The sequence below is a fragment of the Monodelphis domestica genome, chromosome 3 (assembly GCF_027887165.1).
Source record: "Monodelphis domestica isolate mMonDom1 chromosome 3, mMonDom1.pri, whole genome shotgun sequence".
NCBI lineage: Eukaryota > Metazoa > Chordata > Mammalia > Didelphimorphia > Didelphidae > Monodelphis > Monodelphis domestica.
Window position 1 is genome coordinate 451,658,680 of NC_077229.1, and position 15,363 is coordinate 451,674,042.

A 15,363-nucleotide genomic window follows, 5' to 3' on the forward strand; every position below is an offset into this window, starting at 1 on the left:
TTGAGAGTGGGACTGACCAAAGGTTTGGAGGGAACCACAGAGCCATTAGAAATGTGAGGAAGGAGTTGCTGGTGTTCTAGACCAGGCTGGAGGAGAGAGAGGAATTGAAAGGAAAAGGGAAAGGACACCTGCAGGCTGGTGAAAGAGCATGGCAAAAAGACAAAATCCTGATGAAAGAGTGTTGTGGTCTGGACTATTTCCCAGGTGGTGTGCTGAGAAAATACCAGAGCTTTCCTACCCCAACGTCCTTGGAATCCCCTTAGAATGTGTCTTCTTCATTGTATGATGCTTAGTAAATAATGGTTGATTATAAGAATGATGAGAGTTTGTGTTTCAGTTGTATTTTACTCTAGCTTGAAAGAAGTCAAGCTTTATTTTTTAATTTTTCTCCTCCTTTGTCCTTGGGCCTTTATAGGTTTGATGATTGCTAAGCGTATCCAGATTACTGATTTACCTCAGTTAGTTGCTGCTTTCCACAGTTTGGTAGGTTTGGCAGCTGTGTTAACCTGTGTGGCAGAATATATGGTTGAATATCCACATTTTGCTGTGGATCCAGCAGCAAACCTTACGAAGATTGTGGCTTACCTGGGTACTTATATTGGTGGTGTGACTTTTAGTGGCTCCCTCATTGCCTATGGAAAATTGCAGGGTAAGTGTTTAAACTTGGAGGTGAATGCCTTGGTTTTCCTTTTCTTTTTTGTGTTTTAACTTCTAGACTTGTTTGAAGTTTTAAAAATATCTTAAAATTACAAAAAATTAACCAAAAATTTTTCTAAAAATTTATTAGAGCAGTAGTGATATATCATACACCAACTATATTTTCATCTTAGAAGATAGCTTGATTTCATCCATTTATTAGAAGCCTCATAAAGACTTTACAAAAGTCTTTATATAAAAGAAAAGGTTCTTTTAAAAAGTATAGCCAAAGAACTTGAGGCCCTAGTATTTGTCCAAAGTCACAGATTTTTAAATATCAAAGTTATAAGTCTTATGCAGGTTAAAAAGCCAAGGTTTTGTAATCTTTAATTAGAAATCTCTTAGGGAATCAAAGACCAGAGTTGCTATTTGTCCTTTGATCTGTTCCTGTAGTATAGGATGAGGGGAAAAAGAGGGCACATTTCAGAGTATTTGTGTGATTGCTGGCACCATATGTTCTATGAAAAAACAAACAAACATAAAATCCTTCTACCATAATGTTGCCAGGATGGCAGCTTTTAGAACTCCTAAATTCAATCATGAGAATAATAGAAATAGGGAATAAACCGCATAGATCCTTTTCAGTGTTGCCTTTAGAAGAAAGCAACTCTTGAAATTCTATTTAAACTGCTTTCCAAAGTTTACAATTAAAAAAAATCCTTTCCTGCCTTTTGGTAATCTTGTTCATTCAACTTTAGTTTGAAACCTCCACAACACTTAAAAATTACAAAAGAGCCTCAAGTCCGAAACTTTCTCATTCTCATGCTTTGTCTTTAGCAACAATTAAGCAACAAAGACTCTCCCTTGGGCTTGGTTGATATAATCAGGGATGCTCATGTACTAGGAAAGTCTCATTTAAAGATTCAGTATTGAAGTTTTAAAATAAACAAAAACACACTTAACTAGTAATGTGTTGGACATACCAGAGTAAAATCGCTTTTTAAGATTCCAAGACAGTATTACAAAGGGTAAAAAAATGGTTGTGTTTCTGATCAAAGTAGGGGGAAAAAAACAGAGTTAAGTTAAACCAGATTCTGAATTTTCCCTGCCCCCATCAAAGTTCATTATGAGAAAGTACTTGAATTCCCTCCTGTGCTTCTGTATCCTGTGCTACATATTCAGTGCTCTGAGTTTCCTTATATTAGTTTTACTGTGTTTTTAAGGGAGAAAATGTTCAAACAAACATTTTAGATTCTGAAAAATATGTTTGGTTCTAGGTATATTGAAATCGGCCCCTCTCCTTCTACCTGGAAGGCATTTACTCAATTTAGGCTTATTGACTGCTAGTGCAGGTGGATTAATTCCCTACTTGCTTGATCCCAGCTACACAATGGGAATTACCTGTCTAGGTTCTGTATCTGCCCTCTCAGCTATCATGGTAAGTAAATGGAATAATGGAATGAAGAATGTTGAAAATATTCTGTAAAACTATTCTACTCATTTTGTCAGTTCATTTTTTCTGATAGAGCTAACTCAGAATTGTTCATCTTTTTTTTGACCTCATTCATCATTTCTAAATCATGTGTCATTATATACTTGACTTTCTATGAACTTGTAGATACTGTTGATTCTTTTTGAATCATTGTAATTGAGTCAGTAATGGGGTTTCTGTTTCTTGTGGAGTGTTTCTGATTGATTTGCTATGAAGTTATGTTAAATAGACTATAAAGAAATAAAATAAATTCAAATAAAGAACTATCAAATGTGTTTGAGATCTTATATTTGAGAAGAGATGAATTTGAAAGCAATATTCTGACTCTGAGCTTCTTGAGATCAGGATCTCTCTAATTTTCTTTGTATCTCCTGAATGTAGCACGTAGGTATACTTAATTTTATTGATATACTGACTGGTTACCATGAAACATTTATTATACATCTAAGAAAAGCCTCTATAAAGGAAACAAAAGCACCTAGAATAGGACTTCTATTCCATTTATTTTTTATGGGATGCTTCTACGATAATTCTGATTTTTTTTTTTGTTAGTAGTAGAGTCCAAGCACCTAGAAGGCAGGAACCATTTTTTACTTTGTGAATTTATGTTGTTTTGGATAGTGAGCTGTCCTTAGAGCCAGGAAAACCTGAGTTTAGGACCTACCTTTAACACATGTTGGTGGTATGATCTTGGGCAAATCATTTAACCTCTTAGTGTCCTAGACAACTCTCAAAGACTTCATGTTGCCTTGTTAGAAGGGGTTTCCTTTTCTGGAAGTTACAGATACCAGTGAAATTATAAGATGGGTCACTGTGACTGTATCCCTAGTACCTACAGCACATCTTGCACCTAATTGACCCTTAATAAATGTTCGATTGATGAATTTGATTGCATGCAAGAAGGGCCTCTAGGATTTTGAGGAGTCTTGAAGTCGGTCATATAAGGAACAATGAGGAACCTGCAAGTGTTTGGAAGAGAGACTAGGGAAGGCCACATAGAATGTGGTAGTTGTCTTCAAATATTTATGGAGTCTGTTTAAGCATTTGACTGGTTACCATTTATCATTCTATTCCTAAAGGATTTTAATGATTCCATATAATTTTAAATGATTAAAATTTTAATGAGTCCTGTATGATTTTTAAAGGAGTCAGCTAGTTGACTCAGTGGATTAAGACTTAGACAGGAGGACCTGAGTTCAAATGAGGCCCCAGATACTTGCTAGCTGTGTGACCTTGGGCAAGTCACTTAACCTCTCTTTGCTTTAAGAAGGGAATGGCAGACCACTCCAGTATCTTTGACAAGAAAACCCCATGAACAGTATTGTATGCTTCGGTTCATGGGATCATCAAGAGTTGGACATGACTGAATAACAACAACAATTAACAAGAAATGATTTCAAAATGAACAACTTTGCCATCTTGGTTAGAATACTTCAAAATCATAGCTATTTTTGCTACTATGGAATTATAATATTTTAATATACTAATGTACTTATGTAATATAAATGCAATATATTCAATATAATAATAATTGCAGAATTATAATATTAAGAATTGTCTGAGATTATGATTGCCACCCCTATTCTTTTATAATTCACTTGATGCATGATAAATTTCACTTTGATGTCTCAAAACTCTTAAAGATTTTTTTTAAACCCTTATTTTCAGTCTTAGAATCCCTACTGTGTATTGGTTCTAAGGCAGAAGAGTGGTAAGGGCTAGGCAATGGGGGTTAAGTGACTTGCCCAGGTTCACACAGCTGGGAAGTGTCTGAGGGCAGATTTGAACCTAGGACTGGGACTGGCTCTCAATCCACCGAGCCACCCCACTGCCCCCCACTTAAAGATTTCTTTTTGAAAATTTTATTTAATTAGTCAATTTAGAATATTTTCCCTTGGTTAGAAGAATCATATTCTTTCTCTCCCCTCCCCCCACCCTTTCCCACACACAATTCCACTGGGTATTACATGTGTCCTTGATCAAAACTCATTTCCATGTTGTTGGTGTTTGCACTAGGATGATCATTTAGAGTCTACATCCCTAATCATATCCCCATTGAACCATGTGATCAAGTAGTTGTTTTTCTTCTGTGTTTCCACTCCCACAGTTCTTCCTCTGAATGTGGATAGTGTTCTTTCTCATAAATCCCTCTGAGTTGTTCAGGATCACTGCATTGCCACTAATGAAGGAGTCCATTACATTTGATTGTACCACAGTCTATCAGTCTCTGTGTACAATGTTCTCCTGGTTCTGCTCCTTTCACTCTCCATCAATTCCTGGAGGTTGTTCCAGTTCACATGGAATTCCTCCAGTTCATTGTTCCTTTGGGCACAATAGTATTCCATCCCCACTGAAAGATTTTTTAAAAAGAAACCTTACTTTCCATCTTAGAATTAATACTAAGCATTAGTTCCAAGGCAGAAAGTTGGTAAGTGACTTGCCCAGGGTCACATAGCTAGGAAGTGTCCGAGGCTACATTTGAACCCAAAACCTCCTGTCTCAAGGCCTGACTATCCATTGAGCCACCTAGCTTCTCAAGACACTTCAAGATTTTAATGGTAATCCTCTTACTATTGTGGAGGGAATAATGGTCACCTTTTAAAATTTCAGATACATTTTAATTATGTAGAAATACAATTATCATCTACATACTGGAATACTGTGTATAAACGTGAGATTTTAGGTTTCTCAGACAGTAAAGTTGGTACTGTTCTGATTTGAGGTATATCTGAGCTTTGGGAAGAAATTCAAGTCATTACAGTAGCTTTTATATAAGCTTGCCAAAAGCTTCTGTAATGACTTGAATTCAGTAAGTAAGGTACTTCAGATTAGTAAGGTAAGGCCAGATGTCTGCCTGTCAGTATGTGGTTGTTGAATAAGCAGGTCATTTAAAATCTTACTTTGGTTCTTTACTAACTGATCTGTTTTTGGTTTTCCTTTCTCAGGGTGTGACTTTAACAGCTGCTATTGGTGGTGCTGACATGCCCGTAGTCATCACTGTACTGAATAGCTACTCAGGGTGGGCTCTGTGTGCTGAAGGTTTCCTTCTCAACAACAACTTGCTTACTATTGTGGGTGCTCTGATTGGCTCCTCTGGTGCTATCCTCTCCTACATCATGTGTGTGGTAAGATATCAAAGTGATACTGAGAATTAGCAGTGAAAAGATTAGTGTCAGTTTTTTTCCTTTAGGGGAAAACATGAGTCTTGGTTTTCAATACGTTGTTCAAAAATTTTAATTAAGGTAAAGACTGGTCACAAAGAATCAGCATATGTACTTTGAAAATTCAATTTTATTCTATGATTTGACTTCTTTTTGATAAGGGCATTATATTCCAAGTAGGTCATTGAAGTAAATTCTTTTGTTTTCCAGAATGAAATTTATTGCCAAAATAGGATCATATAACTTATGACACAGCAGCGAACCACATCAGTGATTAAAGAATAGTGATTTTTAATTTTATAAATAATTTAGGGAGAAAAATGACTCATTCTTGTTTCTTTAGTTTTCAGTATGAAAAAACTATATATTTTGGGCAGTTTATTATTTTCTCTTAATTTAAATTAAAATATCTTTACAATTTTTAGCGAGGATTGCTGTTGATATGTTGTAGGAAAAATAAAGATTTCATTGTTACTTTGACTATCCTGCAAAATAATTTCAGGGTTAGGATATCTCCAACTCAAAGTATGTAGAACACAAATGACTATTTTTTTTTATTTTGATGGTTAGAATGGTTTTTAACATTTTTAATATTAACACTGCTATATAATTTGAATTTTTTTCTTGATGAAGCCTTATGAAGAAGAAATTTCTAAGATTACCTTGTATTTTTTAAGTTAAAAAAATTCTCTGAAAATGGATGTGATAAACTAAAACTTGAGTTATGGTGCTTTGAAAAAAAATACTGATGGCCAGCAGGGGGCAGCAGATTTACATCATCATTATTGTAACTTGATATGGCTAATTTTAAGAGTTAAATTGTTTTTACCTAACTGCTAATATACCAATTTATTTATAGCATTTGCAGTTAAGTTTTACTGGTATTAGCCTGTGTGCTTCCTGCCTTGATATCTCTTAAAAAATGTTTTCCTATGATTTTTAGATTTGTCAATGGCATGTCTCATGTATATATAAATCCCTTCTCTCCTCATTGAGATTCTTTTTAGTTTATATTATAGCCAGAAAATCTTATCCTTTTGGATAAAAGGAAGAAATCTGTAGTATAGCTGCTCTGTAATGGCATCCAAAACAAATGTGAGAGGAGCCATTCCTGCTGAATATACTTTTTTTCATTGGATGTCCCTTGACACCTTTCTCTCTCTCTCCCTCTCTCTCTCTGTGTCTCTCTCTCTCCCCCTCTCTCCCTCTCTCTCTGTCTCTTTCCTTCTCTTTCTCTGTCTCTCTCTCCCCCTCCCTCTCCCTATCTCTCTCCCTCCCTCTCTCTCCATCTCTCTCCCTACCTCTCTGTCTCCCTCCCACCCCCTCTCCTCCTTCTCTCTTCTCTTTCTTCCCACCCCCACCCCATTTCTTTTCTTTCTAATTCCAAGACTTCAGGTTTCTTATTGACATTCAATATATTCATCTATTGGGCTCAAAGTGAGAATATAAAGTGAGAAAGTGAGGGATAGTTCCTGCCAGTGAGACTTCTGAAGAGGACATTTCTTGGTTAGCTTTTTGGTTATGTAGAAGGCCCCTGGTTTGCTTGCCTTCTTTTCTGCTGTCACCAGCTATTGTTTATGATTGCAGTTTTTGTCTTTCCCTGGTCTAAGCCTTCTTCCCTGTGCTTCAGAGATTTTTCAAGATAGGGAGAGTGGGTGGGGGAGAGAGAGAGAGACAGATAGAACCAGAAAGCCAGAGACTAGGCTTTTGCAAAGGGAAATTTGGTCAGAAGTAAGTATATAGTAGAAAAAGTTTTGGAATTGGAGTCTGGAGGTGTAGGCTTAAGACTTTATATTCACACTTAATTTGGCAGTACAATTATAGGGAAATCAGTGTCTCTGAGCCTCAGTTTTTTTTAACCCCTAAAATAAGGATAGTAATATCTCTAGTCTTTGTCCCATGGAGTGGTAGTGAGGAAATATGCTTTGTAAGTCTACAACTCAAATTATATAAATGTGAGTTCTTATGCCTTCCCTTTTTCTATTTGAGCCTTATGTTAAAGGACAGAGTTATACAGGAGCAAATCGTGTCTTTGAACACAGAAGACAGATATAAGACTTGTTTGTATATCAGATGAAGACCAGATTCAGTGATGTGGTTGTTTTATAATAGGATTCAGTGACATTTTGGGAGTGGGATAAAAAGGACGTGATTTTAAAATTTCTTTTATGGCAAAACTGTTTCATCTTTTTATCATCAGGGTCTAGTAGGGAGTAGGCACTTCATAAATGAATGGAATTGAAGGAGCTAAGGAGAACCACTAGAATAGCCAGACAAAGAATAAACTTTTTCTTTCTCTTCAGTTCTCTCTTGGTCCTACCTTTGCCCTTTGTGTCCTTGAAGATCCTGGGGCAAAGTGCAGAAATAGTTGGATGACCTTAGCACCCACTAAGTCATAGAGAAAACTGCTTCATTTGGAGTCTTTAAGGGGGGAGTGCCCACACTGATTAGCAAGGAAAGAGTTTGCCAAAAGGTTACCACATCTTGGAATTGTCTAGAGTACTCAGGTCTATGCTTTCTCATTATACACCATTTGTTGACAGTCAGAAAAGCAGCAAAATGAAACATTTCATCAGCTAACGCAGAAATTATGCAAGAGAAGACTGTTAAAAGGATTAATTAACACTTAAGAAACACTGACAGAAAGGTGCTCATGAATGGTATTACATTGTTATTGCTCCAAACTGAGGTCATTTTAAGAACTTTCCTTTGTTTTCAGATTCATTTCTAATAAAATATGTTTGGATTTGATTTATTTGAATTAAGGAATTCTTTAATGTAGTACGATTTTTATAATAGGTTTTAATCACTTGAAAGGACTTTTGCAGTAATACAAATGCTTTTGTCTTTCTAAGAAGCTAAGGATATGTCAGTATTTAGTAAAGTGGTCACAGGAGATCACTTAAGTGAAAAAAAAAAACCTCAATCACGTAAGTGTCTATAAAGCATCAACTGTAAAAAATTATAGTGTTGCAAGGTTAAATTCACAAAACTAAAAAATAATTTAGCTGTTAAGAGACCACATGGAATCTAATAAGGTTTTAATTGTGGATTCATGTTAACAAGTTGACTTGATTGTTAAACTGCTGTGGGTACCCTCCCCAACCCTCTCTCCCCCCAATTTCTTTCTCTCTCTTAAATATAATTAGACATTGGAATACTTTTTAAACTAGATATCTTCAGAACTTTTTCTTTTCTTTCTGTTCTATTCAGATTTTAAAGAAAAAGAGCTCATTTTAAGTGAAATAAAATTAGTTTTATCCTTCCGTAATATTGAATGGGAGTAAACTTCCAACAAATGAATTGGTCTATCCTACCATGATGAATCAAAGCATTTTTTTTTTGGGAACCTTTACCTTCCATCTTAGAATCAACACTCTGTATTCCAATGCAGAAGAGTGGTAAGGGCTAGGCAATGGGGGTTAAGTAACTTGCTCAGGTTCACGCAGCTGGGAAGTATCTGAGTCTAGATTTGAACCCAGGACCTCCCATCTCTAGGCCTGTCTCTCAGTCCACTGAGCCACCCAGATACCCCCAAGGCTTTTTAAAAAAAAAATATGACTTCTTTCCTAAAACATTTCTCCAAATTTACTAGAAAATATTTACTTAAATAAAAAAAAATATTCCTCTATCAGAAATAGCTGGGTCTGAAGTTGGACCATTGGCCATGCCCCGAACACATCTTATTCTGTCTGCATCGGCCCACTTCTGCCTTTTCTCGTGCTGTTTCTTGTATATGGACTATCATTGTGCCTTCAAGAACTCTGTTTCTCTTGAAAAGCCCATGTCTTTCATGACACCTTCCCTCATTCTTGTGGGTAGGTCAGGCCCTTGGTTTGCACTTTCCTAATGCACTGCATTTGTTCAACATAATTTTTTTGTATTGTAGTATTTTATATTGTAGTTTTTTTTTCTATCATTCCATGTCAGACTAAAACGTAATACAAGATTTTGAGCTTCAGAGAATTAAAGACAACATCTTTGCATCTCTCCTAGGACTTAGCGTAGTGCTCTATAAATAATAGCCATACCTAAATAAAATTGTTGAATTGTCTATAAATGCCTTTTTAGGGATTAAAAAAATAGATTACTTACCCATTGTATTGACTTAGTCATGGAATCACAAGCAGAACTTCCAAGAATGTTCCTAAACAGTTAAAAGTGGAATAGATTCGTACTTAGGTTTTCACTTGGGGTTTAGTTTTAAAAGGATGAATTGAAGATTTTAGCCTTCATAGTCTTTTGTGGTAACTAACTAATCTTAAGTTGTTAAAAATTTTTTTTCTTTGTGAACTCTTGAATACTTAAAGAATACCTTTATAGGTATTTAGTTTTATTTGGAATGTCATAATCTCAGAGCGATTTGCTAGAGCTTTGGCTCCTATGAGATATGCATTTGGCTGGTGGCAATGGGTGGACCTTGGAAGATCAGAACTTTAGCCGTGCTTCTTGACACACACTTACCATATGACCATGGGCAGGTTAAATGTAACCTTTAGGGTGTCAAGCAGCTCTCTTAGACTATAAATTACAGGTAAAGTGTCAGTTTGTATTGTTGGAGGGAGGTTCTACATTTTCTGAATCAATGAAATCACAGATAACCACCAAATCCCCCAAGCATTCACGTCTGGCTATATTCTAAGGTCATAGATTTAAAGCTGGAAGAGGCCTAAAAAGCTATTGATACTGTATTTTATAAAGAAGGAAACTGAAGCCTACCGATTTGAAGTGACTTTGCCAAGGTCACTCAATATTAAATGTTGTTTCTGAGATTTAAACCTAATGTCCTCTGGCTTCAAATCTATCTCTTTTCCCAACCAAACCATGATGCATCTATCCGCTTTGATATTTGTATTGCAGATTCTCAGACTGCTTTTAATAATTTGGCTTGTATCTTCTTTCTTACTGTTATATTTCCTTTGTCTCCCTTTGGTCTTATCTATCAAGATTTACTAAACAAAGTAAAATGTCCTCGTCTTTGGATAGAAAGTTGTCTCTTTTCTGCCATTGCAGAGTTTGCATTATAAACCACCAGATTTCTTAGAGAAAGAGCTATTTTTACATCCTGAAACTTAAATCAGTTGTAAAGCAGCACAAACATGTCAGTAGGAAAATATGTTGGGAACAATTTTGGAATTAATTACAAAATAAGCAACTTATTTATGGTATTATGCACAGTACCTTCCCACAGGATGAGTAACCCCTTACCACATATACTTTGCCTTTAACTGAGCATTTTAAATCCCATGCATATCCTGTCTTTTAAAAACTTATACATATTTCTCTGTTATATGTTGGATCCTTTGCATGGTATTTGTTTTGCTGTCTGAAAATAGGTATTATATTGAAAATGTGCATAAATTTCACAGAAAAGTGGGTAATGAATATGCTCAGCTTTTAAGTAAAAAGTTTGTGAGCCCAGAAACTCCACATGTTGGAAGGGATTTGTCAGAAAAAGGAGGACTCCATATCCTCTTGACGACAGGGGGCAGCATTACTCCAGTGAAGCTGCTCTGGCCAGTTTGATTTTCTCCCAGTTCTTCTGCCTCCACTTAGGCACAGTTCATGGTGAAGGATTTACAGGGAGTCACCTTGTAAAATTTCAATTTCCTGTGATTCCTTGCTATCACTGTTTCATGCTGCTGAAGAATCTATATGTAGGTTAAGCAGACCATGCCTAATCAGGATTAAGACAGTTAATAGGTGTTGTCTGAGCTGGAAATTTTTCATCAAGCTGTCTGATGGTATCTTATCTTTTATTGAAGCATGCATGGAAAAAGCATATCTACACAAAGGTGATACTCTTAACAGGTGAAAGTAATGTAGATTAAAACAGCTGGCTTTTATCTTCTGAAGAAATGCAATTTTAAAAGCAGAGTAAGCAGTTTTGTTCAGTTTAATTTGTCATCTGTTCTGAAAGTCCAATGGTTTTGAATTCCAGGCTATGAATCGTTCCCTGGCTAATGTGATCCTTGGAGGCTATGGCACTACTTCAACCGCTGGTGGCAAACCTATGGAAATTTCTGGCTCACATACTGAAATTAATCTGGATAATGCTATTGACTTGATAAAAGAAGCCAATAGCATCATCATTACTCCAGGTAAAAAGAAAAAAAAAAGGAAATAGTTGATGGTTTCTTTTTAAGAGTTCTTCAAAATGGAAGATTCATTTTTCTTTCTTGATAATTAAAAAAATATTAAAATGAAAAAAAAATAGAAATGAAAATGCCATCCTGAATGGCATCCAAGTTTTAAGAGTTGCATAGAGATTGCTTCAAATGCCCCTTTAGTTTTCCAGTGAGCAACCTGGCCTTATTTGTTCTCCTTGATTTCCTTTATTTATTCCATCATTTTTCTGAGCCTGAACCAACTATCTCTAAGTGACAAACATCAGCTTTTTGTTTGCATCTACCGAATTGTTTTTTTTAAAGGCATGATAGGATTTGTAAGGAATCTTTATTTCTTATCTTAGAGATATATAATTTTTTTCCTGTTTATCTGTAACAGTAAAGTTAGAGAGTTTCTGAGGCTCAGTTCATTCAGTTTGTCCATAAACTTTTACTAAGTGCCTGTTGTGTGCCATCAGGGGAATTGTGAGTGACCCGCGCACAATCACACAGATAGTGTTAGAAACTTCAAATCTGAAATTAGTTCTTTCTGACTCCAAGTCTAGCATTTAGCCTGCTTTTCACTCCAAGGAAGCTCTGTGAGTTGACCACTGGAAACAAATTGATTTGTTCTGAGTTACTTTTGTGATTCCACAGAAACTGTAATTTTAAAAATTGCCTTGAATCAGGAGTGTCAATCATAGGGTACAATAGAAAGGACATGAGACAAAAAACTAGGAATTATTTTCTCTTGTGTGTTAATGATTAGCTGCCACATCGCCATAGGTTAGTTATTTAACCTCTTGATGTTTCAGCAGCTTTACTTAATACTGTTTCTAAGACTGTATTCTGTGAAATCTTGAAATTCTACAAAATGCTTCAAGAGATTATACTAAGAAGATCAAATGAGGTAAAAAAGCACATGCCAGGTGCTTAATTAATGCCTATTCCTTTCTTCTGATGGTAGGGGAAAAACACTCTGCAACCTCATCTGCTTATTTTTGAGAGAAGATATTCTTTCACCTTTCAAAGTTGACTCCCCAGCAGTTTGCATAGTGGCTTGGCACACAGTTGGTGCTTAATAAATACAATAAATACTTGTAGATTATTGTCTGTTTCAGACATGCTCATTCATTTGGTAGAAAAACCATTGGAATTGGTTTCTTACTGGCCTAGAATGAATCATTTTACTACCCAATAATGAATGATGCATTATCAGCAAATTGTTGGATATCTTGGATGAATGTGTGTAAAATAATGGTTGCTGATCAATTTTTACTTTAAAAACCCTTTTTTGTGACAAAAAAATTAAGATTTTTTGAATAAAACCCAAAGTTTGAAGAGATGAAAAGGTTAAAGTATTAATACCCAAGATTGACAATGAGAAAACCTATAGTAACCAAATTGATGAACCATATTCCAAGTATAGAAGAAACATATAATAGTAACAAACTTCCTTTTTGGGTTTACTTCTAGTCTGATACACAGTGTATTTGTAATGTTAGCAGATCTTAATAAATAGTTCCATGATCCTGACAAATTTACAAAGGGATTAATGAACAAATTCCAGTTTAAAAACAAAGCTCTCAAATTTCTTAAGTGAAAATGTGATGAATAAAAAGCTTCCAAAAATACTAGATTGTTCAATTCAACAAGCATTCTCATGTAAGTAAAAGAGAAAATGAAAATTGTTTTGAAACTTTTTACAAAGCCATCCCATATAATATCTTACTCAGTTATAAAACACTCACAAATAGTAAGCAATCACATCCTGTTTTTTATAATATTGTTAGTTTCAGAATAAAATTATTCCAAAACTATAAAATTTTTAAAAATCAGCCATATGCTATTTGATTAAATTAATAATAATTTTTAAAAAGAACCAGATTTTTTTGCAAGGTTATTGCCAAAGGTTTGATTTTTTAGGAGAATCACTGAATCTGTTCACTTAAAGATTCTTCTCAGTTCTAACCTTCTAAGAACTCTTGTATCATTCAATCTTTTCTGCTTCTGTAACACTGACTGAAAGAACCGTGTTTTAGTCAGTGTGAGTACTTTCTCCACTGATGTAGTGAATCAAAATAATTTGTCATCTAGCTGTCTTCCCATATATCAGCAGTTTTAGAACTTAGAAAGGCTGGTTCTTGGATAACAGATAGGCAGTCTCATGTCATATACCTATGGTTGAAGTCTTTTTGGCTTCAAACCTCTATTAGAGGTTACATTTAATTACCAAAGCTTCCAGAGACCTAGGATTCCTTCCACTCTATGATGAGGCTTCCAGCTCTCCAGTAAGCACTTCTATATATCAGTGTTATGATATGTATAACAGTACTTTGAGACAACTTTGTTTTATGGTATTTTCAGTATCCTCTTAACAGCCATTTGAAGTTTAATTATTGGAACTTTTTAATTTTTTTTCAAACTGGAAACCTTTTGTTTTATTTTTATTTTTATTTATTCTCATTTATTTTACCTTTTGTTTTTATTAATAGTTGTCATTACTCATGTGTATTGAACATGTAAAAATAATACAATAAAATCTTAGTTTCTACCTTTGCAGTTCCATTTTATAACCCCTTTTTTTAGGTTCAAGTGTGAAAAAGACCAAGCTACAAACTTAATTTTGTCTCCAAGTAGACCTCATTATTCTTTGTTCAAGTTAAAACATTTTTAGGTAGGAAAGCAAAATGACTTATCATAAAATATAGTAGCAATTAAAATTATCACAGATGAAAACAAATAGCAACTGTTGTATGTTCTTAAATGTTATGATAAATATTTCTTTCAGGCTATGGTCTTTGTGCAGCCAAAGCTCAATATCCTATAGCTGATTTGGTAAAGATGCTCACTGAACAAGGCAAGAAGGTCAGGTAAGTGATTTTATGAGAGCAAGTGTGAATAGGGATTTTTGGGTTTAACATCCATACCTCTAGTTCTGGCCAGCTATCCATATAGTATTATGCAGAAGGTGCCAAACTAATCTTCCTTATTTTATTCCCTGTAATCTGGCAATTACATATGGTGGAGACATTTTATTTGATGGGAGGGAGTACAGGCCTTTGAGCAAGCACTTATTGATGATCTCTTGGTTGTATCTCTTCAGCAATAATATGGTATCTTCTCCTTTAGGTTGTCTTGAGAATTATTTTCTCTGCTCAGAATAGTGCTGCCTTCACATAGATCTCTTTTTAGATAGCCTATTCCTGTTACTTTTCCCCATTTTTGTTCTCCTTGATGATCAGCTTTTTTTTAAAAGCACATATTGGGACTGTGATTTTAGTTCAGATATGCTAACTACTGAGTATGATGGTGAAAGAGTTCATTATAAATATATTTTTAGATATTTTTTTCTGTCTTTCATCTGTTCATCCCCTTCTTCTACTTTCATCCTTAAATGCTCCTAGGATGACTTAACTAAGTTGGGTCTCTTGCTGAGTTTCTTTAAACAAGTTGTTCTTTTCACTGTTTCTTGCTATTTTAGGAGACAATACTGCTCATTATCTTCTATCATTCTTTTCTGCAAGATTTTACAGAAGAGATTGATTATATTAAATGGGTACACCGTCTCTACTTGTCAGCTAAATCAGATGATTGCTAAAACCAGTTAATAGGCTCTCTGGCTTTCTTCATTATATCAGTCGATTTACAACAGGCAAATTAATGAACATAATTATTATAATTGGAGTCAATATTTTACTTGATCTACTTCCCAAATTTTGGAATCAATAACTTATTTAAATAGGCCAAATTGGAGGTTTAATTGCATGCCACATCTTAATCTATAGAGGCAACATAATGGCATAGTAGATAGTATTAGCCTTGTACTTATGAAAGCTTAGGTTCAAGACCCTGACATAGGTCTTGCTTATGTGACACTAATAGTGTCTTAGGCAACTTACTACATTTATTGAATTACAGGTGAATTGCATTGGTAGAGAGAATTTCCTCATTAAGAATTCCCTAT

At 35.0% G+C, this 15,363-nt stretch overlaps 1 protein-coding gene across 3 annotated transcripts in view; it reads left to right on the forward strand.

Moving 5' to 3' along the window:
- Nucleotides 1–15,363, forward strand: part of NNT (nicotinamide nucleotide transhydrogenase) — a 108,449-nt gene that overhangs the window by 61,823 nt on the left and 31,263 nt on the right. For all 3 annotated transcript variants that reach the window (XM_056824590.1, XM_007487387.3, XM_001364074.5), the window contains exons 15-19: nucleotides 416–649; nucleotides 1,914–2,074; nucleotides 5,074–5,253; nucleotides 11,231–11,390; nucleotides 14,188–14,269. In XM_056824590.1, the coding sequence (XP_056680568.1) occupies nucleotides 416–649; nucleotides 1,914–2,074; nucleotides 5,074–5,253; nucleotides 11,231–11,390; nucleotides 14,188–14,269 (817 nt within the window). The remainder of the gene's footprint in view (nucleotides 1–415; nucleotides 650–1,913; nucleotides 2,075–5,073; nucleotides 5,254–11,230; nucleotides 11,391–14,187; nucleotides 14,270–15,363) is intronic.